The 27063-nt window shown below is 41.9% G+C and overlaps 1 protein-coding gene across 8 annotated transcripts in view; it reads left to right on the plus strand.

Annotated features, from left to right (window-relative positions):
• SNCAIP (synuclein alpha interacting protein) overlaps positions 1-26237 on the plus strand; it is a 344510-nt gene extending 318273 nt beyond the window's left edge. For all 8 annotated transcript variants that reach the window (XM_077290966.1, XM_077290935.1, XM_077290985.1 and 5 more), the window contains one exon: positions 21700-26237. In XM_077290966.1, coding sequence (XP_077147081.1) covers positions 21700-21784 — 85 coding nt within the window. In that variant the 3' untranslated portion in view covers positions 21785-26237. The remainder of the gene's footprint in view (positions 1-21699) is intronic.
• The last annotated feature ends 826 nt before the right edge of the window (positions 26238-27063 follow it).

A 27063-nucleotide genomic window follows, 5' to 3' on the forward strand; every position in this document is an offset into this window, starting at 1 on the left:
GGTAAGCCTCATATAAAGAGAGAGGACTTCTCATAAATCCATCTTGCCGCATGCTCCGTCTTGGCATTGCATGTAGTCTCTGTTGAGCAGGAGTCATTTAACAGATGATGTGTATGGAAACTACATTTCCTGTCATGTGTGGGAAAGTCACCTCCAAAAGGCTCAATCTTGTGTAGTCCGAGCCCAGAAAATCATCTTTTTTTCTTCTAAAATTCTGTTTACATTTACGGTGTGTCAGTGGTGAATTTATAATCTCCTATACGATGGGAAGGAGGGTGTTACATTCTTTGCCTTAGCGCAGTACACATTTCATAGTACTGCGCAATCTAGATTAATGGCGGGAAGGCTGCTGAGGTGATGACCATGCTGGGCCTACACCTATATTTACTACTCAGTCATGGAATGACCTCTGTGATTTATTATCTAGATCTATGGATCGGAAATATCACTGCCAGTGAGAAAGTGCTGCCCACTCAGATATCTATATATGACAAATGTATAGGAGTGATGGGATTGGCCCCACAGTGATTGCGAGCAAAGTAGAATCAGAAAATAGGCCAAGCGTTATGCACCGTATATTATACCTGATATGTAGTTTGATCTGTTGGGTTTAATGTTTGCTCCTTAGGTGTCGCCAAAGTTGCGCAATCAAATGGGACTTTTTTGTAGCTGGGGCTGGACAGGTCATGTCATGTCCCTCCTCCCTCCCCACCGCTCGTCACATTCAAGCGGCATTTACCACACCACAAAACTTGCTCCGGGAGGGACTGGAATTGTGGATTTGTGCTAAGATGCACACAGAGGCTCAACCCACTGCACACCTCACCTGTTTCATTAACAAGTGCAACTATAAATGAATCAGGAGCGTCTGCTCCAACATGCCACCTCATCAAAACTGGCAAGACAGTTGCTGGTCTTGATGAGTTTAGGCCAAAGAATTCATTTTTTTTCTGTGGTAGACCCATGAAAATCGATGGTATGGAAAGCAGGGGCCTTGGAGTCGATATGAAATGGACCGAATCTGACTTCTAAAATATATTTTAAAAATTGGGTACAGTAGTACGAAGCAGGATGTGCTGTAAATATTTTCATAATAATTTGGGAAAGTTATGAAATGTCCTACAAATGTATAACCTACACAGTATAACCTGTGTTTTTACTCATTTAATCCTCTGCTCTTTCTGGGGTTTTCTGTCCATGGATGGTCCTATCAGTGACTGACAGCTACCTGTGAATATACACTTATACTAAGAAACCTGTCATTCACGTGAGCCTTCGCGGGCAGGGTCCTCTCTCCTCCTGTACCAGTTATGACTTGTATTGTTTAAGATTATTGTACTTGTTTTTATTATGTAAACCCCTCCTCCCATGTAAAGCGCCATGGAATAAATGGCGCTATAACAATAAATAATAATAATAATAATTCACTGAAGGCGGCCCATGGATCAAAAATGGCAGAAAGATCAGATTAAATGATGAAAGCACAAATTATATTGAATCTTTTCTCACAATGCTATATATTAGTGCACTCACCTCCCTCTTCTCTATATTATGATGACTGCAGATAGGACCGCATTTTCATGGTGACAGGTTTCCCTTTAAGATCGGACTTCTATTAATTTACTAAGAGGACCCCTGTTCTCTGGACAAATGGGGGTCCAAGCCTATAGAACTACAGTCATCAAGCATTTAAAACCTACCGTATTCTGTGCTGATACTTGAGACAAACCTTTCAAGTGCAAAAACTCATAGTCCTCGCCCTAAGGTTCTTTGTTACTTTTTTGATGATCTGTGTTTTTCTCTGAAACTCCGTGGCTAAAAGATGGTGGTTACTGCATGCCTGTGAGGATAAAATATGTTAATCTGTTAAAATTGTTAATAACTATCAAATTCTGTTATGTCTGGACAGCGTGTCCACAAAGTTGTACTTACCTTTTCCCAGTCCCATTTCCCTTACCTCCCTCCCTCTCCTTACCCTTATTCCCTTGAGAGCTGATTATATGACTATCTTCGCATGTTAATACTAAATTTCAAAAGATACAATAAAAATTATTTGAAAAGAAACTCCGTGGCATTTCAGAGAAAACCTAGTTTGATGAGCCCGCCAGGAACCTTAGGAACTAGTGTGACCACTGGCCGGCTTCATTCCACAATGCTCTAGTTGCTTGACAGGTCTTTCTGTATGTACACACGTAGAAGAGAACTGCCAATCACCTGCAGCAGAGCAGGAGGGAATCCGTGCAGGGGTCACACCAAACTAGTCTCGTCGCCCCCTTTAGTCCCCGGACAGCCCTTCAATTTATGTTTTGTTTGAAACTCTGGAGCGTTTTTGATAAAACCATGCCTGACGGCAGTCTGACTCGCTCTGCCTGTGGTTTGGGTGGCCTGAATGACTGATATTCCCTTTAAGTGACTTGATAAAATAGATAATCATTATTGCGAGAAGCGGTAGTACTTTAGTTAAGACTTCACTGCTTGGTCGTAAAAATTGTTGTTTTGGACAATTGCAGTATTTTGAATCCAGACATGTTGTGTTCGGATCCGTGGTGTTGGGAGGTCGTACTTGCGTAATAATTTGAACATAATTACCATTCAGTTTGGCAGCACTATTTTGGTAATGTAAACCTTTTGGTGTTGCTATTTTCAGTTATTTACTCTGGTCCTTCATTTTTTTTTCCATGAGCTTCGCTGAGCCTGCTAATGTTTATTTTAATTAAAGCAAGTGGATTTCATTAAATTCTGCATTTTTATTAAATCCATGAATTAAACAAGTAAATCTCAGTGCAGAAAGTCTAATGGCTGTAGCTGAGACATTCACATACAGTACACAAGCATGTGTCACACGGATAGAAAGGAGATGTGTATGCAGCTGTGTTATGGATCGTACCCCAACTTGTGTTGTGAGCCCTCTTCCATGTGACTCTAATTTTATATTTATCTGTAAAGGATAAAAAACCACCTGGCCACATCGCACATAACCCACGGACACAGGGCTGATAATAGGTAGTTAGCCCACTAACCTTATATTGTACAGAACACACTAGTAGAAAAGATGCAAGATATAAAGGATAAAGGCATCAGGGATGGGGCCACATAGAAAACATAAACATGCTATATATCTCGTATAGATCCCTGGTGCGATTTTTCTTTAAATATTGCTTTTTTTCTATGTGATCTTTGCATGTATGTACCTGAAGAAGAACCCAGTCCGACTTTGAAACGCGTCATCATTTGAACATGTTTCAATATAAACTGTTATTGGTCCCTTAGAGGTTTTTTTACCCAGTTTGAAAGACAATAAAATGGCATCTTCCAAGGCATGCTGTATTACTCCCCTAGAAGTATGGCTGAAGAATACAGTGATTCATACAAGCTTACAAATGGCAGTACACATCGGCCCCGATGTCTCAAAGCTTTTGCGCCAACATTTTTGCAGATGCAAGGTTGCACAAGAATATTGAGATTTTTGTCCTTTTCACTCCAGTTTTGGCTAGCTTCACGAAAATGGGCAGAGCTTGGTTGAAACAGGGGCAGATGACACCCGCTCCTCTAATTAGTGACGATATATGGAACATATTACATATTACGCCAGAAGAAGATTTGTGCTGAGACACATTGAGGCACTCACCACTCTTAAGATGCTCCTGATTCATTTAGAGGCGTGAGTTTGTTAATGAATCAGGAGCGCCCAAGGCTGCTTTCACACTAGCGTCGGCACGGGGCCGTCGCTATGCGTCGGCGCCGACGTGCCGACGCGTGTTGTGAAAGTGATGCCCGACGTGGGCAGTGGAAGCAGTCTTACGACGCTTCCGCTGCCCCATTTTAATGTCCGGGAGGAGGGGGCGGAGTTTCGGCCACGCATGCGCGGTCGAAAATGGCGGCACGACGCGCAAAAAAAGTTACATGTAACTTTTTTTGTGCCGACGGTCCGCCAAAACGCGATGCAACCGTCGCATGACGGTTGCGACGTGTGGCCATACGTCGCAATGCATCGCTAATGTTAGTCTATGGGCAAAAAACGCATCCTGCAGACAACTTTGCAGGATGCGTTTTTTCTCCTAAACGACGCATTGCGACGTATTGCAAACAACGCTAGTGTGAAAGTAGCCTAACTCCTACATGCCCCCTCATTAAGACCAGCGTGAATAACGCCAATCGTTATGAATCAGGACCCTAGATCCTACAGTTGTGTATTATAGGCCCGTAGGAACCATGAATACCATTTTTATGTTATCAGCATTTTACAGTCCACTATTGAGACTAACATCCTGGTCCTTCTCCAGATTTGCAGTAAAAATATGAAACGGTTGCTCTACAGAAGACTTGAGGCACACAGAGCAACTAGATTACATACCGGTCTAACATATTTGCTGTAGGGCAGGAACAAAGGAGCGGCAGAACAATGTGTGGCAGCAGCAACATGCGGCCAAGACAGTTTTCTTATAGATTTCATTATGAAGGCTTTGTAAGGCATACTTACCATTAACTGTATCAAAGCTCTCACTTCTAATGTGCTCAATGAATGTTATTTGTACTAGAGCTGAGCAGATTAATTTGTATTTCATCTAATTCTTTATGAATTTCCCAAAAATGTTTTTCTGGAACAAATTTCAAACTCCGTTCCCCAAAATACAGCAAAACGGGAGCCGGTAAGCTTCCACTTTGCTGTATTCTTTTGAATTGAGTTGAAAAATAATTAAGGTAATAAGCATTATATCCTCAAGGTCCTAGACCCGTATAGTCTCCTAGGTATACTGTGACTAATAACTACCTGCAGGATAATGTGGCTTTTAGACATTAATGTGAATCCAGATCCAGGCACATGCAGCCATCCGGTTTTTAGCCACTTGTGGTCAATTCTCTGCGTGTCCATTATGACTCCTTACTGTCAGTACCATATGTATTCGGTATTCTTTATGACACTAAAATATATGAGAATATGCTTGTTTTTCTTTTACAAAATATCACAAATATGTAAGATATTAGGATGTGGTGACAATTCCTGACTAATGGCTAATTAGGACCAGCAGCATAGTGCTCCAATGTCTTTCCAGTGGTAGAGCCATGGAATCTGATGGTATAAAAAATTGGGGATTCCCATACCACAGTCCAACATTTCTACATTGTTTTTTCCTTATTATTAACAGATAAGCCGCCCCATTGTGGAAATAAACTCCACCGCAGGCGTCGTGTGGGTGATACACAACTTCATTACTGTACAACATCATAGTTTGCAGATCTTCCTAAAAATAAATCCCAAGCATATCCACAGGGTCAGCAATTCTCTACAAACTGGGTGTTCCAGGTCTAGACTAATGGAAGGAAATAACATTTTATTAGCAAATGAAACTTTGACAAAATTTGTCTCTCCCTGGAATGAATGGCATGTTCTAACCCTGTTATTAAGTGGTTCTGAGACCTCTAGAAATGTTATACATGAAGACGCAGCTAAAAGAGGCCATGGAAGCTTCTACACAGTACTAGTTTTCTGGGGTTAATAGTAGGACTGTAGACTGTCGGTCAGATCTTGTATTCATTTTGTAACCTCTCCAAATTAAAGGGGTTATCCAGGACTATTTAACTTTTTTACTATATGCTTAAGAGCTAACAGGCAGCCAGCTGCTATTTACCTGCCTGATGTGTGCAGCGCTGATCTGATCTCTGCAGGAACAGAGTGGTCTCAGATTGCTCTGCTGACGTGTAGCAGCTGAATCACCGCCAGGAGTGGTCAGTTACCAGGGGCGGGCTGGCACATTTCAGCCTGTGGGGTAACCACAAAGCAGTTACCCTCAAGTTGCGGTGTCCCACCTTTAGCCAGCTTATCTCTGGCCGCTGCATTAAAGCAGCAAAGGTAACAGGCATAGTAATAGTACATAGGTATGGGAACAGAACCGAGCTTGCTGCACACATATAGGAGCAGAACAGAGCTTACTGCCTACATAGATACTGCAACAGTAGCAAGCTGATTACATAGACATAACAACTGAAGTAACTGACTACATAGACATAAGGGTACCGTCACACATTGAAATTTTCATCGCTGCGACGGCACGATCCGTGACGTCGCAGCGATCGTATGATCATCGCTCCAGCGTCGTAGACTGTGGTCACACGTTGCAATCACGGCGCTGGAGCGATGCCGAAGTCCCCGGGTAACCAGGGTAAACATCGGGTAACTAAGCGCAGGGCCGCGCTTAGTAACCCGATGTTTACCCTGGTTACAAGCGTAAACGTAAAAAAACAAACAGTACATACTCACCCGTCGGTGTCCTTCAGGTCCCTTGCCGTCTGCTTCCTGCTCTGAGTGCAGCCGTACAGTGAGAGCAGAGCGGCCCTGCGCTTAGTTACCCGATGTTTACCCTGGTTACAAGCGAAGACATCGCTGGATCGCTGTCACACACAACGATCCAGCGATGTCAGCGGGTGATCAAGCGACGAAAGAAAGTTCCAAACGATCTGCTACGACGTACGATTCTCAGCAGGATCCCTGATCGCTGCTGCGTGTCAGACACTGCGATATCGTAACGATATCGCTAGAACGTCACGAATCGTAACGTCGTAGCGATGGAAATTTCAATGTGTGACGGTACCCTAAGAAGGGAGCCAAGATTGCTACATAGATATGGGAAAGGAAAGGAGCATTTAACATAGATAAGAGAGCAGAACAGAGCTTACTACAGAGATATGGGAGCAGAACCGAGCTTACTACAGAGATATGGGAGCTGGACCGTGCTTACAACAGATATATGGGAACAGGACCGAGCTTAGTACAGAGATATGGCTGTAGAACGGAGCTTACTATAGAGATATGGGGGCAGAACCGAGCTTACTACAGACGTGGGAGCAAAACCGAGCTTACTACAGAGATATGGGAGCAGGAACTAGCTTACTACAGAGATATGGGAGCAGGAACGAGCTTACTACAGAGATATGGGAGCAGAACCGAGCTTACTACAGAGATATGGGAGCAGAACTGAGCTTACTACAGAGATATGGGAGCAGAATGAAGCTTACTACAGAAATATGGGAGCAGAACCGACCTTACTGAAGAGATATGGAAGCAGAACTGAGCTTACTACAGAGATATGGGAGCAGAAACGAGCTTACTACAGAGTTATGGGAACAAAAATGTGCTAAGTCTATTACATGGATACAGCAACAGAACCAGGTCTCCTACATAGATACAGTAACAGAGCCAAGCTTACTGCATAGATATGGTACCAGAACCAAACTTACTGCTTAGATATGGTGCCATAACTGATCTTAATATATAGATATGGGAACATAACCAATCTTACTGCATAGATACGGGAGCAAAACCAAGCTTACTACATAGATGCGGTTCCCAACCCAGCTCACTACATATACAAAAGTTTCCTAATGAGGCATTTTTGAACACCATCTTTAAAAAAAACAAACATTATTTTCATCGTCAAAAATATTTTCAGATTCTGTTTAAGGGTACGGCTGTTTACATACTCTCTGCGTTCGTCACATCACTGCTCCATGTGCACTTTGCATAGAGACAATGATATGCCAACCTCTTTCTTTTCTGATAAACGCAACTGAAACAATGGGAGAAACAGAAGAGAAAGTGCTTGTCTCTATAAAAATTTCATATGGAGCGGTAATGTGAGGATTGTAGAGAGAAAAAACAGATGAATCCTAATGGTACATTACACAATGTTAAGAGTCAGTGAAGTTCTGCAAATATTCTATACGCTTCATAAAAGTTAACTTGTCACCTTGAGAAACACTATCTATCTGCAGATGTAGGACCAATCTGCCGGTAAGTAGAGTTTAAAGCGTGGCTAGTTGGCTTACTGGAAAAGTGTTGGCTACAGGGAGAAAATTACATTTTATTTTCCCTGCCGCCACTCGTTCCCAGTCATTGTGGCAGTTTAGAAGCTGTTCCAGTCAGCAAAGTGAGCGTGCAGTGATAACTTCCCAGCGCTTTGATTTTGAGATCTTTCTAGGAGCTCCAGCCTTCAGCTGGGCTTCAGAGAATGACCAACATGGCAGCAACACATGGCAACCCATCAGCAACTGTGTCATAGGGGTTCTGATGGGAACTGATGAGTACATGCACCGGTCATCACACTAATTGTTGCTATCAGTGACTGACAAGAGCTTTTAAAGGGAATCTGTCACCCCAAAATTCGCCTATAAGCTAAGGCCACTGGCATCAGGGGCTTATCTACAGCATTCTGTAATGCTGTAGATAAGCCCCCGATGTAACCTGAAAGAGAAGAAAAACAAGTTAGATTATACTCACTCAGGGGCGGTCCCGGTGCAGTCCGGTCCGATGGGCGTCGCGGTCCGGGTCCAGTGCCTGTTGAGGGCAGAGCAAAGTACTGCAGTATGCAGGCACCAGGAAAGGTGAGAGAGGCCCAGCACCTGCGCACTGCAGTACTTTGCTCTTCCCTCAACAGGGCAGTTAAAGTACGCCTGCGCAGGAGCCGCGGCAAGAAGCAAAGAAGAGGACGATATCGTATGAAGATGGGAGACGCCGGACACGGACTGCGACGCCCTTCAGACTGGACCACACCGGGACCGCCCCTGGGTGAGTATAATCTAGCTTGTTTTTCTTCTCCTTCAGATTACATCAGGGGCTTATCCACAGCAATACAGAATGCTGTAGATAAGCCCCTGATGCCGGTGGCCTTAGCTTCTAGGTGAATTTTGAGGTGACAGATTCCCTTTAAAAACTTGAAGGGGATATCCAAGACTTTGAAAAAATATTGTGCCTATGCACTAACAGTCAGGTAGTTTCTACCATAGAACCTAAAACAAATATGGGTATCAAGGGAATAGCTAGATGTAAAGCTTGAATAGACACAATATTAGGCTAGAAAGGAAACCCAATGAAAACTAGGATGTATAAAGCAATATCAGATAGTATGGTATGTGAGATGGACAGCTAAAATAATAGAAAAAGGGGAAGGGTGATGGAAGTGAAAATCCCTTTAAGGAAACTAATCTCTCCAAGGGCCACACAGCCCAGGTAGGTACTGCTGCAAAAGCAGGTGCAACTGACCAGTTCCAGCCAGTGAGCCACGTAACAAAGGGTATAGGAACCCACATAGAGCAGTTGCTATGGGCCATTGCACAATTACCCAGCAGTTAATAAAAGGTAAACAGTGTGACCCAACTAGGGACACTAAGGTAAAAATATAATAATGCAATTGAGTAACTAGTGTAATTAGCGGAAAAAAAACCAATGTCTTCAAGTCACTCCTTATAGGTCACAATTACCATGGTAGGGTGTTTAAGGCAGGCAAGTTTACATGTAAGTAAGAGAGCCAAACAAGTAGTCATGCTCTTAAGATCTTATCATGAAGTAGAATGTAAAGAATGAACAGAAATACGGGCATGACAGATTGCTGTTAGGTAAGCATACCTTGTGATATGATGTCAATGCCTGTGTGTGTGGCCAGAGATGAGGGGAGTGCCTCAATGCCCGTTTCACCTGGGATAGCTTCATCAGGAGGTGTGGTGTGGGATAAGAATGGTGGAGCCTAAGTAGTGCTGTGTATAATTTGCTCCCCTCATCTCGGGCCACACACCCAGGAACTGACATCATGTCACAAGGTATGCTTACCTAACAGCAATCTGTCATGTTGGTATTTCTGTTCATTCTTTACATTCTACTTCATGATAAGATCTTAAGAGCTTGACTATTTGCTTGGCTCTCTTACTTACATGTAAGCTTGCCTGCCTTAATCACCCCACCATGGTAATTGTGACCCATAGGCCGGGGTCACACTTGCGAGTGTGGTGTGAGAAACTCACGCGAGTCCCTCGCATCAATACCTGGCACTGCCACCGGTACTTGAGACCAGAGTGTGCGGCTGCATAGAAATACATGCAGCTGCAAACTCCGGTCCCGAGTGCTGGCGGCAGTGCCGGGTATTGATGTGAGGGACTCGCGTGAGTTTCTCACACCACACTCGCAAGTGTGACCCCGGCCTCAAGGAGTGACTTGAAGACACTGGGTTTTTTCCACTAATTACACGAGTTACTGAATTGCATTACTATATGTTTACCCTAGTGTCCCTAGTTGGGACATACTGTTTACCTTTTATTTACTGCTGGGTAATTGTGCAATGGCCCATAGCAACTGCTCTATGTGGGTTCCTGTTGTGAATCCGCTTTTGGGCTCCCCTGGTGGTTGCTGGTGGTACTGGTGACTTGTGTGTCTTTGCTGTCTCAGTTCACCTGCTTCCATCAGTGTTTGGGAGTTTCCTATTTAGCCTTGCTCTCCAGTCATTTCCTTGCCGGTCATCATTGTAACCAGAGCCTTCGGTTGCATGTTCCTGCTACTAGTCTGCTGATCAGCTAAGTGGACTTTGTCCTTTTTGTTTTGTATCTTTTGTCCAGTTTGCAGTTTTGTTATTCTCTGTAGCTGGAAGCTCTTGTGGGCTGAAATTGCCACTCCTGGGTCATGAGTTGACACAGGAGTCTTAAAGTAATTTCAGGATGGTTTTTTGATAGGGTTTTCAGTTGACCGTGAAGTCCTCTTTTGTATCCTTCTGCTATCTAGTAAGTGGACCTCTCTTTGCTAAATCTACCTTCATACTGTGTATGTCTTTTCCTCTAAACTCACCGTCATTACATGTGGGGGGCTGCTATAATCTTTTGGGGTATTTCCCTAGAGGTAAGCCAGGTCTGTTCCTTCCTCTACCAGGGGTAGTTAGTCCTCCGGCTGGCGCGTGGCATCTAGGGTTTATCAGGTATGCTCCCTGGCTACTATTAGTTGTGTGGTAGATTTAGCTCACGGTCAGCTCGAGATTCCATCACCCAGAGCTCGTCCGTTATCTTTGTTTTTTGATGTTTCCCTGCCATTGGGAATCATGACAGTATGACCGGCCCGTGTTAAAGTTACTGGCAGAAGAAAGGAGAGAAAAAGAAGTCTGTAGAGTTTTTTTTCTTTTTTTTTTCCCTATGTTTGCTCCATAGTTGGATCAGTTGTATTTCAGCTCTAATTACAGCCTTTGCCTTTCTCTCCTTCTAATCCTTGAATGGCTCTGATCTCACCTGTTTAAAGATGGATCCTCAGAGTTTGGCTGCAGGTTTAAATAATCTTGCTACTAAGGTTCAAAATTTACAAGATTTTGTTATACATACTCCGATGTCTGAACCTAAGATTCCTACACCAGAGGTGTTTTCCGGAGATAGATCTCGGTTTCTGAATTTCAAATATAATTGTAAATTATTCCTTTCTCTCAGACCTCACTCCTCTGGAGATCCTGTCCAGCAGGTTAAGATTGTGATTTCTTTGCTGCGAGGTGACCCTCAAAACTGGGCATTTTCATTGACACCAGGGGATCCTGCGTTGCTCAATGTGGATGCCTTTTTTCTGGCTTTAGGCTTGCTTTATGAGGAACCTAATTTGGAGATTCAAGCTGAAAAAGCTTTGATAGCCCTATCTCAAGGGCAAGATGAAGCTGAGATATACTGCCAAAAATTTTGTAAATGGTCTGTGCTTACTCAGTGGAATGAGTGCGCCCTGGCGGCAAATTTCAGAGAGGACCTCTCTGATGCCGTTAAGGATGTTATGGTCGGGTTCCCTGCGCCTACAGGTCTGAATGAGTCCATGACAATGGCTATTCAGATTGATCGGCGTTTGCGGGAGCGCAAGCCTGTGCACCATTTGGCGGTATCTTCTGAAAAGTCGCCAGAGAATATGCAATGTGACAGAACTCTGTCCAGAAGCGAGCGGCAGAATTACAGGCGTAAAAATGGGTTATGTTTCTATTGTGGTGATTCTGCTCATGTTATATCAGCATGCTCTAAACGCACAAAGAAGGCTGACAAGTCTATTTGCACTTTACAGTCTAAATTTATTCTGTCTGTAACCTTGATTTGTTCATTATCAGTTATTACCGTGGATGCCTATGTGGACTCTGGCGCCGCCCTGAGTCTTATGGATTGGTCCTTTGCCAGGCGCTGTGGGTTTGATTTAGAGCCACTGGAAGTCCCTATACCTCTGAAGGGTATTGATTCTACCCCTTTGGCTAGTAATAAACCACAATTCTGGACGCAAGTGACTATGCGTATGACTCCAGACCATCAGGAGGTGATTCGCTTCCTTGTGTTGTACAATTTACATGATGTTTTAGTGCTTGGATTTCCATGGTTACAATCTCATAACCCAGTCCTTGACTGGAAAACAATGTCTGTGATAAGCTGGGGATGTCGGGGGGCTCATGGGGATGTACCTTTGGTTTCCATTTCATCATCTACTCCCTCTGAGATTCCAGCATTTTTGTCTGATTATCGTGATGTTTTTGAAGAGCCTAAGATTGGTTCTCTTCCTCCCCACAGAGATTGTGATTGTGCCATAGATCTGATTCCTGGCAGTAAATTTCCAAAGGGTTGTTTGTTTAATTTATCTGTGCCTGAACATGCTGCTATGCGAGAGTATATTAAGGAGTCCCTGGAAAAGGGACATATTCGTCCTTCTTCATCTCCTTTAGGAGCTGGTTTTTTCTTTGTGTCTAAGAAGGATGGCTCTCTGAGGCCTTGTATTGATTATCGACTCCTGAATAAAATTACAGTCAAATATCAGTATCCGTTGCCTTTGTTGACTGATTTGTTTGCTCGCATAAGAGGGGCTAAGTGGTTCTCTAAGATTGATCTTCGTGGGGCGTATAATTTGGTGCGAATTAAGCAGGGGGATGAATGGAAAACCGCATTTAATACGCCTGAGGGCCATTTTGAGTATTTAGTAATGCCTTTCGGCCTTTCAAATGCACCTTCGGTCTTTCAGTCCTTTATGCATGATATTTTCCGTGAATATTTGAATAAATTTATGATTGTGTATTTGGACGATATTTTGATTTTTTCTGATGACTGGGAGTCTCATGTTCAACAGGTCAGGAGGGTTTTTCAGGTTTTGCGGACTAGTTCTTTGTGTGTAAAGGGTTCAAAGTGTGTTTTTGGGGTTCAAAAGATTTCTTTTTTGGGGTACATTTTTTCCCCTTCTTCTGTTGAGATGGACCCTGTTAAGGTTCGGGCTATTTGTGACTGGACGCAGCCTACTTCTCTTAAGAGTCTTCAGAAATTCTTGGGCTTTGCTAATTTCTATCGTCGATTTATAACTGGGTTTTCTGGCGTTGCTAAACCTTTGACTGATTTGACTAGAAAGGGTGCTGATGTTGCCGATTGGTCCCCTGCTGCTGTGGAGGCCTTTCGGGAGCTTAAGCGCCGCTTTTCGTCTGCTCCTGTGTTACGCCAGCCTGATGTTTCTCTTCCCTTTCAGGTTGAGGTCGATGCTTCCGAGATCGGAGCAGGGGCGGTTTTGTCGCAGAAAAGTTCCGACTGCTCAGTGATGAGACCTTGTGCGTTCTTTTCTCGTAAATTTTCGGCCGCCGAGCGAAACTATGATGTTGGTAATCGGGAGCTTTTGGCCATGAAGTGGGCGTTTGAGGAGTGGCGTCATTGGCTTGAGGGTGCCAGACATCAGGTGGTGGTTTTGTCTGCTGTCTCCCCAGACTTGCGACGTGCTTTGCAAGAATTTCAGGCAGATAGACCTGATCGTTGTCCACCTGGTAGACTGTTTGTTCCTGATGATTGGACCAGTAGAGTCATCTCGGAAGTTCATTCTTCTACGCTGGCAGGTCATCCTGGAATTTTTGGTACTAGAGATTTGGTGGCTAGGTCCTTCTGGTGGCCTTCCCTGTCTCGAGATGTGCGTGTTTTTGTGCAGTCTTGTGGTGTTTGTGCTCGGGCCAAGCCTTGTTGTTCTAGGGCTAGTGGGTTATTGTTGCCCTTGCCTATTCCGAAGAGGCCTTGGACGCACATCTCTATGGACTTTATTTCTGATCTCCCTGTTTCTCAGAAGATGTCTGTCATCTGGGTGGTGTGTGACCGTTTTTCTAAAATGGTCCATTTGGTGCCATTGCCTAAGTTGCCTTCCTCATCTGAATTGGTCCCTCTGTTTTTTCAAAATGTGGTTCGCCTGCATGGGATTCCGGAAAACATCGTTTCTGACAGGGGAACCCAGTTCGTGTCTAGATTTTGGCGGACATTCTGTTCCAGGTTGGGAATTGATTTGTCTTTTTCGTCTGCATTCCATCCTCAGACTAATGGCCAGACGGAGCGAACTAATCAAACTTTGGAGACTTATTTGAGGTGTTTTGTGTCTGCGGATCAGGATGACTGGGTTGCCTTTTTGCCGTTGGCAGAGTTTGCTCTTAATAATCGGGCTAGTTCTGCCACTTTGGTTTCCCCTTTCTTTTGCAATTCAGGGTTTCACCCTCGTTTTTCATCTGGTCAGGTGGAATCTTCGGATTGTCCGGGAGTTGATGCTGTGGTGGATCGGTTGCATCGGATTTGGGGACAAGTGGTGGACAATTTGAAGTTGTCCCAGGAGAGGACTCAGCAGTTTGCTAACCGCCGGCGTCGTGTTGGTCCTCGCCTTCGTGTTGGGGACTTGGTGTGGTTGTCTTCCCGTTTTGTCCCTATGAGGGTTTCTTCTCCTAAGTTTAAGCCCCGGTTCATCGGTCCTTATAGGATTTTGGAGATTCTTAACCCTGTGTCCTTTCGTTTGGACCTCCCGGCATCTTTCGCTATCCATAATGTATTCCATCGGTCGTTGTTGCGGAGGTATGAGGTACCGGTGGTTCCTTCTACTGAACCTCCTGCTCCTGTGCTGGTAGGGGGTGAATTGGAGTACGTTGTGGAGAAGATCCTGGACTCCCGTATTTCCAGACGGAGACTTCAGTATCTGGTTAAATGGAAGGGCTATGGTCAAGAAGATAATTCTTGGGTAACTGCCTCTGATGTTCATGCCTCGGATTTGGTTCGTGCCTTTCATAGGGCTCATCCAGATCGTCCTGGTGGTTCTCGTGAGGGTTCGGTGCCCCCTCCTTAAGGGGGGGGTACTGTTGTGAATCCGCTTTTGGGCTCCCCTGGTGGTTGCTGGTGGTACTGGTGACTTGTGTGTCTTTGCTGTCTCAGTTCACCTGCTTCCATCAGTGTTTGGGAGTTTCCTATTTAGCCTTGCTCTCCAGTCATTTCCTTGCCGGTCATCATTGTAACCAGAGCCTTCGGTTGCATGTTCCTGCTACTAGTCTGCTGATCAGCTAAGTGGACTTTGTCCTTTTGTTTTGTATCTTTTGTCCAGTTTGCAGTTTTGTTATTCTCTGTAGCTGGAAGCTCTTGTGGGCTGAAATTGCCACTCCTGGGTCATGAGTTGACACAGGAGTCTTAAAGTAATTTCAGGATGGTTTTTTGATAGGGTTTTCAGTTGACCGTGAAGTCCTCTTTTGTATCCTTCTGCTATCTAGTAAGTGGACCTCTCTTTGCTAAATCTACCTTCATACTGTGTATGTCTTTTCCTCTAAACTCACCGTCATTACATGTGGGGGGCTGCTATCATCTTTTGGGGTATTTCCCTAGCGGTAAGCCAGGTCTGTTCCTTCCTCTACCAGGGGTAGTTAGTCCTCCGGCTGGCGCGTGGCATCTAGGGTTTATCCGGTATGCTCCCTGGCTACTATTAGTTGTGTGGTAGATTTAGCTCACGGTCAGCTCGAGATTCCATCACCCAGAGCTCGTCCGTTATCTTTGTGTTTTGATGTTTCCCTGCCATTGGGAATCATGACAGGTTCCTATACCCTGTGTTACGTGGCTCACTGGCTGGAACTGGTCAGTTGCACCTGCTTTTGCTGTAGTACCTACCTGGGCTGTGTGGCCCTTGGACAGAGATGAGTCTCCTTAAGGCTGCGTGTCCACGGTCAGGATGGCCGGCGGTATCGCCGGAGCGGCGAAGCCGCTTGGCGCTAAGCCCCGCCCCCTTTTTGGACGCGATGATGCCGGATGTGTTAACTGTACACATCCGGGATCAACGCCCCCTCCCATAGGGCCCTGTGTTATGCCTTGCGGGGACGCTGCGTCCCCGCAAGGTGTACGGACATGCTGCGATCTGAAAAGACGCGCAGCATGTCCGGAGTCGCAGGCCCGCCGCGGGTTTCCACGCATAATGGACACAGGATTACAAAAAATCCCCTCCACTATGCTGGAACATCTGGACGCTGCGTGTTTGACGCTGCAGCTCTGCGCAGCGTCAAACAAGCAGCGTTTACTGACCGTGGACACATACCCTTAGGGGGTTTTCACTTCCATCTCCCTCCCCCTTTTTCTATTGTTTTAGCTGTCTATATAACCTACTATTATGATTATTGTATATTAGTAATGATATTTTTTGATTAATCTGAAATTGCTTTATTTATCCTAGTTTTCTTTGAGACTCCTTTCTGGCATAATATTGTATCTATTCGAGCTTTACATCTAGATATTCCCTTGATACCCATATTTGTTTTAAGTTCTTTATTTTCTCATTAGCATTTCTTTATAGGTTAATAATTACTTGGTACCAGCCTGCCTGCTGTGCGACACAGAGCAGTCACAGATGGCTACTGCCTGCGATTCACAGGCTTCCATCATGTCAATGGAGCATCGGCTTCTTTTTCTCTCTGCTCTGTTAAACGGGCAGTATTCCCGTTGTCATTCTGATTGATCAACACTAGTTGCTATCTACCTGCCTGTTGTGCCCGACGCCATTCTTCATCGTCACAGAGCGCGCTCCTGCCTGCGACTCAGCGGCTTCCATCCCGTCAACAGAGCGGCGGCTTTTTTTCCTCTTTGCACTGTTAACAGTGAAAGACTGTTGTCGTCATGCTGATTGGCTGCCGGCTCCCCAGTTAGGAAGCGGAGAGCCAGTTGTTAGAATGACAACGGTAATCCCGCCCGTTCAACAGAGCAGAGAGGAAGAGAAGTCGCCACTCTGACATGATGGAAGCTGCTGAATTAAAGGCAGGAACCGTCTGTGACCGCTCTGTGCCACATAATAGGCAGTTAGGTAGCAACTACCTGCCTGTTAGAGCTTAGGCATATATTTTTTTTCTTTTTTTAATAACGTTCCAGATATCCGCTTTAAAACAGCTGCAACTGTAAGCTCTGATTACTGCTGTTACAGACAGATGCCGGCTTTGAATAGCAGCCAACATCTGCTCAGTACGGAGCGGGTTCAGCTCCTAAACCTGCTACATACAAGTGCATACTTGGGCCCTCTTCACATGTCTCTGCCACACGTATGTGCTTTTATAGACTCCATTTTGACCATCCGTTTTTATTTTTTATCACCCATTTGTGAGTACATTTTTAAAAATGTGTGCCATCTGTGTTTTTCCAATATAGATATGGAAAATAAAATTACAAAGCTTCTCCTATACTTTCAATGTTAAAGGAACCTGTCACCTGAAAAGGGATAATTTCACTTGTATGTTCCTAAACTTGGAAAGACAAATGGAATTTCCTAACATACATGTGAACCAGCCCTTATAAACAGGGGTGGATTAAGATAGTGAGGGCATCGGGCAGTTTAGAAGTCGTGCCGCCCCCCCCAAGGTCAAGGTACCCGATGTATCACGCGACAGGTCACATGATCCCCTTTGATAGGTCGTGTGAGTAAGATACAGGTGCTCTGGTGCACATTGGCTGCGCAATTTTTATTTAATGTACAGCACTATACATAACATAGCGCTATACATAATACAGCTGAGGTGGGAGATTCATTTTCCCAAGGGGCCAATTGAGAGACCATGACTGTTGTGTACGCAGCACCAATAGGCTGAAATTCTACTCAATATTTATATTAACATATTAATTATAATTTGAATATTAATTGTATGACTTAAAATTGAGCAGAATTAAGTATGCTGACATCCCCCTATATACAGTATGAGCCCCCACATAGCCCACTACATACAATATGAGCCCCCACATAGCCCCCTCATAAAAGATAGTCCATGGCAACCATACCCAGCCACAAAGTCATTTGGGAGAATTTATGTTATAAAGATATGTTATAAAGACATGTTAGATGTGTCGTCTTGGTGTGATGGAGAGTTGACTGCATGTATGGTTATGGTTTATAATATGTAACAGAACAATAATAGATTTACAATAGCTTTATTATTAAAGGGATATTCCCAGTGTTTAAAGTGATGGCATATATAGCTGCTGGCTTTATTGGTGGGAATCTAATCCTGGGAAAAACCTGATGTTTGGGAAAGAACAGTCCAGCCGTATTCAATTCAGTTCTAGATCATCAGTATGGACCCTCTATTCTCAAACCCCCACTGATCTTAAAGTGATGACATATCTTCACGGAAACAGGTATCCTTTTCAGTAAATCATTTTGGGATAAATAACCATTAGCTGATCAGTGATATAACATAATACCTTACTATTTGTAGAGAAAATAGATACATAGAAAGTACTTTGATTGGCAATATGGATCAATGGAAAGCATGAAGCCTTTAGAGGGAACCATTTCCTTCCTGATCACAAGCATTTTTTTTTTAACAAGGGAAGTTTTGTATAACTGGCTGCCCCCTTTTTCTATAATTATAGTCATGTTTTATCATATTACAGAAACTAAGTTTTGGTGGACCTGGGCTGAAGAGGCAGCTGCTAAGGAGATTTGGGGTCACAGACTGAACAGGCCACACGCATTGGTTGACCTGCGCGAGCACAGAAGATGGGCCCATTTTCAGATGGAGGCTGGTGTGCTCACACAAAAACTAATACCTTTAAAATATACCTTTTAATTTTAACCAATTAAGACAGACACATCAAACAAACAATAGTAACGCCTTACGAGGCTAAAAATGTCAGAATCAGTATAATGGTATGCTAGGGGAACCACGATAAAGCCTCAGTAACCCTGATATTCCCTAGTAAACCCCTACCTTACCACGAGGTTGGCACCCTACCTTGAACGCAAATTGGCACCCCCGCTCAACGATGGCTACCTCTAGATTCCCCCATGTAATTCTCTTACTGTTTAAGGATGTACCAAAAAAAGAACTATCCAAGATAGCCAAAGGCCACATCTGGTCCTTTCACCACAGCTAAACTGACAATGGATACCAGTGCATAAACAGAAATGGGTGATAGGGGCGCAAAGAAGGGGGGGGGGCGGTAGGGAGTGGGGGTGATAGTACCAAACTCCAGGGTAGGACTAATGTCCAATATAATTATAAGGTGTTACTATTGTTTGTTTGCTGTGTCTGTTTTAATTGGTTAAAATTAAAAGGTATATTTTAAAGGTATTAGTTTTTGGTGAGCACTTTTTTTGCTATGACCTGACTAGACTTTTGATATTGAATTTTTCTTTGTGCTTACACAAATCATTGACCAGATGAGGTCTATAGCATAAAAATAACAAAATAATAACTAGGGCAGATCATTAATAGGGGCAATACTGGGAGGGTGTATACTGTATGACACTGTTAATGCGCACACTTTATAGCACTATTAACATTGGCACTTTATGGCAATGTTTATAGTGGCACAACATTGCACTATTCATGCGGACAATGTATGGCACTGTTTATATGGGCTGTAGAAGACCACCCTAATTGTTACTGTAGTGAGGTGCTATTTGCAAATGTGTAGGTGCATTGGCTGACTGGCAGCAGGAATTTTCTTGTTCCAGGTGTATCTGCAGATCTATTGTAATCAGGGTCAAGTTTCCACTTTGGGATTAAAGTAGCTGTCAGCAGGAATGGTCATTTATACCTTTTTTATACATTACTTTTCATCTATCTATCTATCTATCTATCTATCTATCTATCTATTTACTGGTTTTGACTACACCCCATTTGTCAATTTCCTAAAATGTCCTAGAATGTACTTTCTGATAAATACATCTGTCTGAACCTTTTGGGAACAGGTGAGAAGCATACGGATGAGACCATTTAATGTGTTTGGTGTACGTACAGTGCGTGATCCATCATTCCTATTGAGAAAAAACAAAACTGACATCTGCAGTCATCTATTCTGGTGCTTGACCAATATATCCCTACCTTGCCAAAATGAATTCAGAAAGCTTGTCTTATGGTCATATCTTGACATATTACATTCACATGAGCATTTCTGCTATTATTATTGCGAAGAATTACTGTAGCGGTCATTCTTATCATTGTAAATAACTTATACTTTATCTGTAGGTTTATCATTTCTCTTTTTTATACATTGACATCATTAGTAAAAAGCGGAGGTCATGTAGATCGTCACTCTTCACGCAGCTGTAGACTACATAAATAGGCCAAGATCTTGTACATGTGTTTGCTGCATGCTCAGCACATTTGCTGTCTGCTTAGACATCTGACAGCTGCAAAATTGTTTGGAGTTCGACTTTCCAAAACTAATTTTCATTATTTTGTCCAGTTTATGGAGCTTTTAGAATAACATAATTTTTTGGTTTTTGTTTGCAAACCAAAGCCAAAAAATGTTAAAGCAAGCAGTAATGCCAGTTCTGTTGACCCATGCTACAACTACATGTTCTCAATCTCTCATGGCAAGTCAAAGTCTATGTCCGTGAAATAGCAATCAATGTAATAACTATTGCCTACTTTATTATTTTTGTATTACATTCAATACTTTCCAATTAGAAAGCCTTCCTCTACAATCGAGGTGACATTATGAGCAGTGATGAGCGAATATACTCGTTTCTCGAGATTTCCCGAGCGGTGTCCTCCGAGTATTTGTAAGTGCTCAGAGATTTAATTTTCATCGCCGCAGCTGAATGATTTGCATCTGCTAGCCAGCATAAGTACATGTGGGGGTTGCCTGGTTGCGAGGGAATCCCCACATGTTCTTATGCTGGCTAACAGATGTAAATCATTCAGCTGCTGCAAAGAAAACTAAATCTCCGAGCACTTACAAATACTCGGAGGACACCGCTCGGGAAATCTCGAGAAACGAGTATATACGCTCATCACTAATTATGAGGCAATGTGAGAATAATTAATGTGCAGAGCCTTTGAAGGTCTATGGGAAGTTGAGAGGATGGGGTCATATATTAAATAGTTACATAGGTTGAAAAAAGACCTAGGGCCATCAAGTTCAACCTTTCTTTCATTATTAAAAAATAGTCCATATTTGGAGGAGTATCTTCCACAGTTTGCAGTGAGTTTATGGCTCTCTTTTAAAAGACTGATTTTAAAAGTCCTCCATTCTGTCCTCTATTGTGAGATCACTAAAAATCCAATCTCAACTTTACAATATTATGGAAAGAATTCTGGAATAATTTGTTCAAATGGCTGTCCATTTAAAATATTTGTCCAATTCGCACAGCCATATTTTTAGAATGTTCTACTGACAATAAGGATTTTAGGTGGTCCTCCCCTGCTCGAGACCCCCAACAATTTTCTGTAGTATGCCAAAAAATCCAGTACTAAGTGTTCAGTCCGATTGGCCCTAACCACATGGGAGTTCCCGTGAAAATGCTGTATGTGAAAAGCACTGCGGTCACATTGTTGTAGACAATCTCAGCTCTGGCAAACAGATGAGTCTAATGATTCCTATTTTTCACTTCTTTTCACCCTGCTTTTTATAATCACATTATATTTGACATAGTTCATAGTTCTAATTTGAAGGCAACATGATCCTAGTAGAGTATTTTGTGCGCTCTCAGAGCTGTACAGCTTTCAGTCTAATTTTTCTCCAAATTTAAATAGAAAATATCTGCAAAAAAGATTTACTTTAATATCGTAATGTATGTTTTTCATTATGCATTTACTAACCCAGAATTCACAAGCTGGCAGTTGTATAATTTTCTTTCCATGTATTTATAAGCTATTATAGCCAAAAGTAAGGTGATGAAAAATGTTTTTATTTCTCCAGGCATAAATCAGTCGGTGGATCAATGAAGATTCTGTTCAGTGACATACATCTTGAAGAACATGACGTACAAGAATTTTTCTTATGAGTCTTACATCTTATAGAAGATGTCCACCAGCAAAGACTGCGGTTCTCCTATGGCCTACCATCTACTGTGTCTGGATTTAATACTCACATGAAGATTTTTTTTGCTGTGGGTACTTCTGTGTGAGACTGTAGAGGTTTTTATATGGACTACACATCTATTCATACTGGATTGCATGGACAAGGATGGGAGATATGTCTTGGTTTTAGTTCTGGTTGAAAAAGTAATATTTTATTTTACTGTTTTCATCAGCTTTCTTTTTAATTACTGTATATGATATTTATTACTGACAACAGGTTCATCCCATTGTTCATAATTTTACCAAATAATTTGACCTTATAATAACCCTTTTAGGTGGGTTTTGCCAAACAGGTTTTGTGAAGTTTGAAATGTAATGGATTGCTTCACCCTGGGAGAAGAATATTCAGAATAGTTTCTCTGTTTTGGTATCTGTCATAAATTGCAGATTTACAAAGTGTTCAAGGTGTACGGGTCCATGTCACAAAAAAAAAGGTAGAACCACACCTCGCAGATGACATTTCTACATGCCTTGTCACACTTTCATTACTTGAGAGATCTCTGCACCAATGAAGTTTCTTCCCTCTGTTTCTGTAGATCCATAGCTCAGATGAACAGTTTACAGAGTGACCTTAAGAGTGGACCTTTCACTGGAATAATCTAAACTGACTACCATGACCAATTTCCGCGGCTTTACTGATTCTGGGAGTTTTTATTCTGTGTAACCCTAACCCGTTCCAAAGTTCTGTTCTCTGGTAATAATGATGGAAGTTTTCCCTTCGACCAGTTGGGCGTAGGCCATTAGAATTTCTTTGTGGGTGTAGCCGAGTTTTGATTGGCCAACATCAAAGGAGGAAAAGCAAATAACCACATAGAAGTCCTGTGGTATATGCCCACGTGGATGAAGGAAAAATTTGCAGCATTATTTGTGTGGGGCATAACTTTGAAATGAAGGAGAACAAAAGAAAAACTGTTCCTGAATCGGTGGAGCAGTAAAATTGGTGGAGCTACTGCCGTTTAATTTTTAAAAAATCTAGTGACTGGTCCTCTTCAAGACCCTCAAGTAGAACAACCGACAAAGTCAAACCATGGAAGTCTAAAGTTCATTGTTGGAAATGATTAAAACCTGCACATGCATGTCTATAAATGTTTATCCCACAAACACGCACATAAAGAGTTAAAAATGAAATAAAAAATGGTTAAAAAAAGTTATAGCATTGATGTCGTCTACACAGTTTGATAAAAATAATTGGTATAATTAAGCATTTCTTTCGCATGATGATCTGGGGATCATTGAAATCCTTTATTTGTGAAACCCCAGCATTCCTGATATCCGATTCCAGACTAGTACATGACACGGAGCTTATACACGATGTGTTGTTTTCTTTCTTTTCCCACAATATTTTACATCGGATGTTTAATGGCAAAAGTAACTTCAAGCAACTTTGACAACCATATCATTAGAAAAACCTGGATATTTAACTTTTTCTTGGGTAATGTCCTAAATGCTAACAACATCCAGCCTTATCAGAGAAGATTGTGTGCTACATAGCAATTTATGTCTAATGGTAAAAACACAGAAAAATTACTGTGACAAACAGAAACAATCAGACAACACAAAAAATAACATTAACTTGTTCTCCCAGAGCAACATTGGCAATTATAATTCTAAGAGGATGTTTTAATAAATAGGCCTTTGTAGAGCCATGGCTGTTGTGTGAACCAGACTGTTAGAAAATAGAATTGCCTTTGTGCAGCACTTAGGCATATTACCTAATCTCCTCTGTTTCCCATGAATTTAATGTGAGTTGAAATCAACTTATGAAGTTGAAGCCAAAATAAATATTTGAAGACTTGAAGGGTTTGTACATGTACCAAGATCCCCAACTAGGGATTATTTCCAATCTTGGTACAAACACTATAAGCCAACTTTTCAGTTGCCATTTTATCTATGCAACTTACTTTCGTGAACGTGGCTGTCCTTTTACATTCATGGTCTATCCAATGAATAAGTCAGCAATATCCTATCGGTGGAGTTGTGACATCTGGCACCCTCAGCGATCAGCTACTCCCGGTGTTGCGGTAGCCGGACATGCTCAGTTGTGGAGCTGCACAATTCCATCAACTTCATAGTGGCCATGATCGAGTACTCCACATACGCTCCCTAATCCAATCAATAAGGGGCAGATGTGCAGTACCCAGCCATAGCCTCTATGCAATTGACAGTGTAGTTCGGCTCCACAACTGAGCACCCCATTAATCAGATATTAATGATCTATCCTAAGGTTAGGCCATCAATATAAAAGTCACAGATAACCCTTGAAGGCACGTTGATCTATTTTTCCTAATTACATTTTGCAGTCAATAGAAATTATTTTCTTGCAGGGATTTATGCATTTTGGTATGAGATATGCCATGTGACATCTTTAAATGATGTTTTACAATACTATATTATACTGGTTCTCAACTAGTAGGTAGGGAGGCTCCTGGGCTCCCAGCACCTTCCCTGGTGGCACTAAGGAGGTTGTAGCATTAACAGAAATTGGTACCAAATTAAAAACCGTATCAGTGGTATGTAACACTAGGGTAAATACCATATGAACTTTAAAGTATATATGCATTAACAAGCACAAATCTTGTATTAAAACTTAGGCCTCATTCAAAGTGCCTAATTTTCATGTGTTCATCAGATTTCCATCAGTGTTTGGTCGGTATGTCAGTTTTTACCATCAGTGTTTCATAACTGATTTTCTCATATGCTTAAAAGAAATATGTGAAAAAAGACATGTACAAAAGTTCTCCTATCCATTACAATATTAAAAATGGACCTATGGACTTGTATGGATGGGTGATTTATTTTGATCCATGACTTGGTTCAGAACTGGAGTTGTCTCTGTTTATGTATATTCAAAAAAAACATGAAAACAAGGCGTCTGAATGAGACTTTATATTTATTAATTGTTCTTTGAAACATTACTGCCATTTGAAATGCCATAACTTTCACATGATTCATGTGTACATAGGGACCTGTAAATCACCTCTAGCAGCACTGGGATGATCCGGCCAGTGGCAGAGTCAGACTATTCGAGTCGGACTATTCTTGCTATGGTTCTCAGCTAGATGCTTAAAGAGGCTGTCCACTGCTTTCACATTGATGGCCTATCTTTAGGATGCGTCATTAATGTCTGATTGGCTGCCGTTCTGGCACCTGACTCTCTGCCGATCAGTTGTTATCGGTGGCCACAGTCCAGAAGTACTTACTTGCGGATCTGGACTTCTACTTGTAGTCTCCGGGGGTTCGTTACTGCACATTCACCTCCTATTGATTTGTATAGGAGGTGGATGTACAGTACCCTACGGTTGACACTGCAAGTAGACTGCCAGCTCCGCAAGTGAGTACTTCCAGTCTGCGGCCACCACCACCAATAACAGCTGATTGGTGGGGGTGCCAGACCCCAGCCGATCAGACATTTATGACCAATCCTATGGATAGGCCATCAGTGTAAAAGTAGTGGACAGCCTCTTTAAAGTATACTCCCTCTGAAACATCATATATATGTTTCAGAGTAAAATATACTAGGGTGCAATCATGCCGATAGGCTCTGAATTCATGCTGCTCGTGGTTTCGGCAGCATGAATCAGATGACAGGTTCCCTTTAAAGTTTTGGCTGGTATGCTGCCTTTGTCACTTGGACTTCACTTTTAATATTTAGGAATCAAAGGAGAAAATTTTGTGATAATTTATTTGGATTTTTCCAGATAGGGGAAATAATTTTGTAGGAAACCTACCAGCTCTCTAATTGCACATGGACCGTACAGCTATATAGTGTATTGTCTGCTGTTCCCATTACTATGCATAATAATACAAGCAAAACCCACCTAATCATTCCACAGTCTATAAACAATATATTGTTGTGCATCTTGTTAGATTTTATGCATTTTTTTCATTCTTACATTTGTGTTACCTGATTAAAAATCTTCTCTAGAAAAATCCATTTATCATGTAGCAAAAAAACAGTGGGATAAATAAAATGTGGAATTAGTTTGTGAAACGTCAGTGTTTGTGCGTGAATACCAGATATTTATGAAGCTGCATGGGATGAGCGCGGCAGAGATTTTGTACTGTAGATTTACTGTTTAATTGTTTATTGTCCTTTTCTGATAGTTTTTCTACATGGACACAAAGGGTGTTGTTTTTCTGAGCCTTTAACACTTTATAACATGTAAAAGTTTGAAAACTGTCCATCTCGTAGACTGCTAACTATAAAATAGATGACATGGTTTCTATTTTACATTGTCCGTTTCTTAAATCTTAGGTGAACACTCAGTCTTGTAAGAAATATTTTATCTAAAATGAGCACTTTTTTCTATTCAACTTGGTTTGGACTTAGTGAATTTAATTGTACATTTTGAATGCAATTAACAATAAAAAAAAATAACCTGAAACATTGTTCTGTATTTTATATCATTTAATTCTTTATTATAAATTTCCCAATATACAGTACATTGCATGATTACACAGAGAGATAAAGTTGAGTCCAAAGTTCATATACAGTACATTTAGGCTAAATACATTTATAGTAAATTTAGGCACTCTACTTTGTTCACATCTTACAGCAATCAATTAGACATGGATATATTTCCGCTTTAATTTGCTATATCAGATATGCAGCAGGTCAAAAGTTTAATTGCATCAAGTTTTCTTTGTTGGTAAATAAATACCCATATAAAGCCAAAATATACGTGGGGCACTGCCAATATATATATATATATATATATATATATATAGATAGATAGATAGATAGATAGATATATATATATATATATACATACATATATATATATATATATATATATATATATATATATATATATATATATATATATACAGTTACGTCCGTATATATTTGGACAGAGACAACATTTTTCTAATTTTGGTTATAGACATTACCACAATGAATTTTAAACAAAACAATTCAGATGCAGTTGAAGTTCAGTCTTTCAGCTTTCGTTTGAGGGTATCCACATTAAAATTGGATGAAGGGTTAAGGAGTTTCAGCTCCTTAACATGTGCCACCCTGTTTTTAAAGGGACCAAAAGTAATAGGACAGAATACATAATTTTAAATAAAATGTTCATTTCTAGTACTTGGTTGAAAACCCTCTGTTGGCAATGACTGCCTGAAGTCTTGAACTCATGGACATCACCAGATGCTGTGTTTCCTCCTTTTTGATGCTCTGCCAGGCCTTCACTGCGGTGGTTTT

The sequence above is a fragment of the Ranitomeya variabilis genome, chromosome 1 (assembly GCF_051348905.1).
Source record: "Ranitomeya variabilis isolate aRanVar5 chromosome 1, aRanVar5.hap1, whole genome shotgun sequence".
NCBI lineage: Eukaryota > Metazoa > Chordata > Amphibia > Anura > Dendrobatidae > Ranitomeya > Ranitomeya variabilis.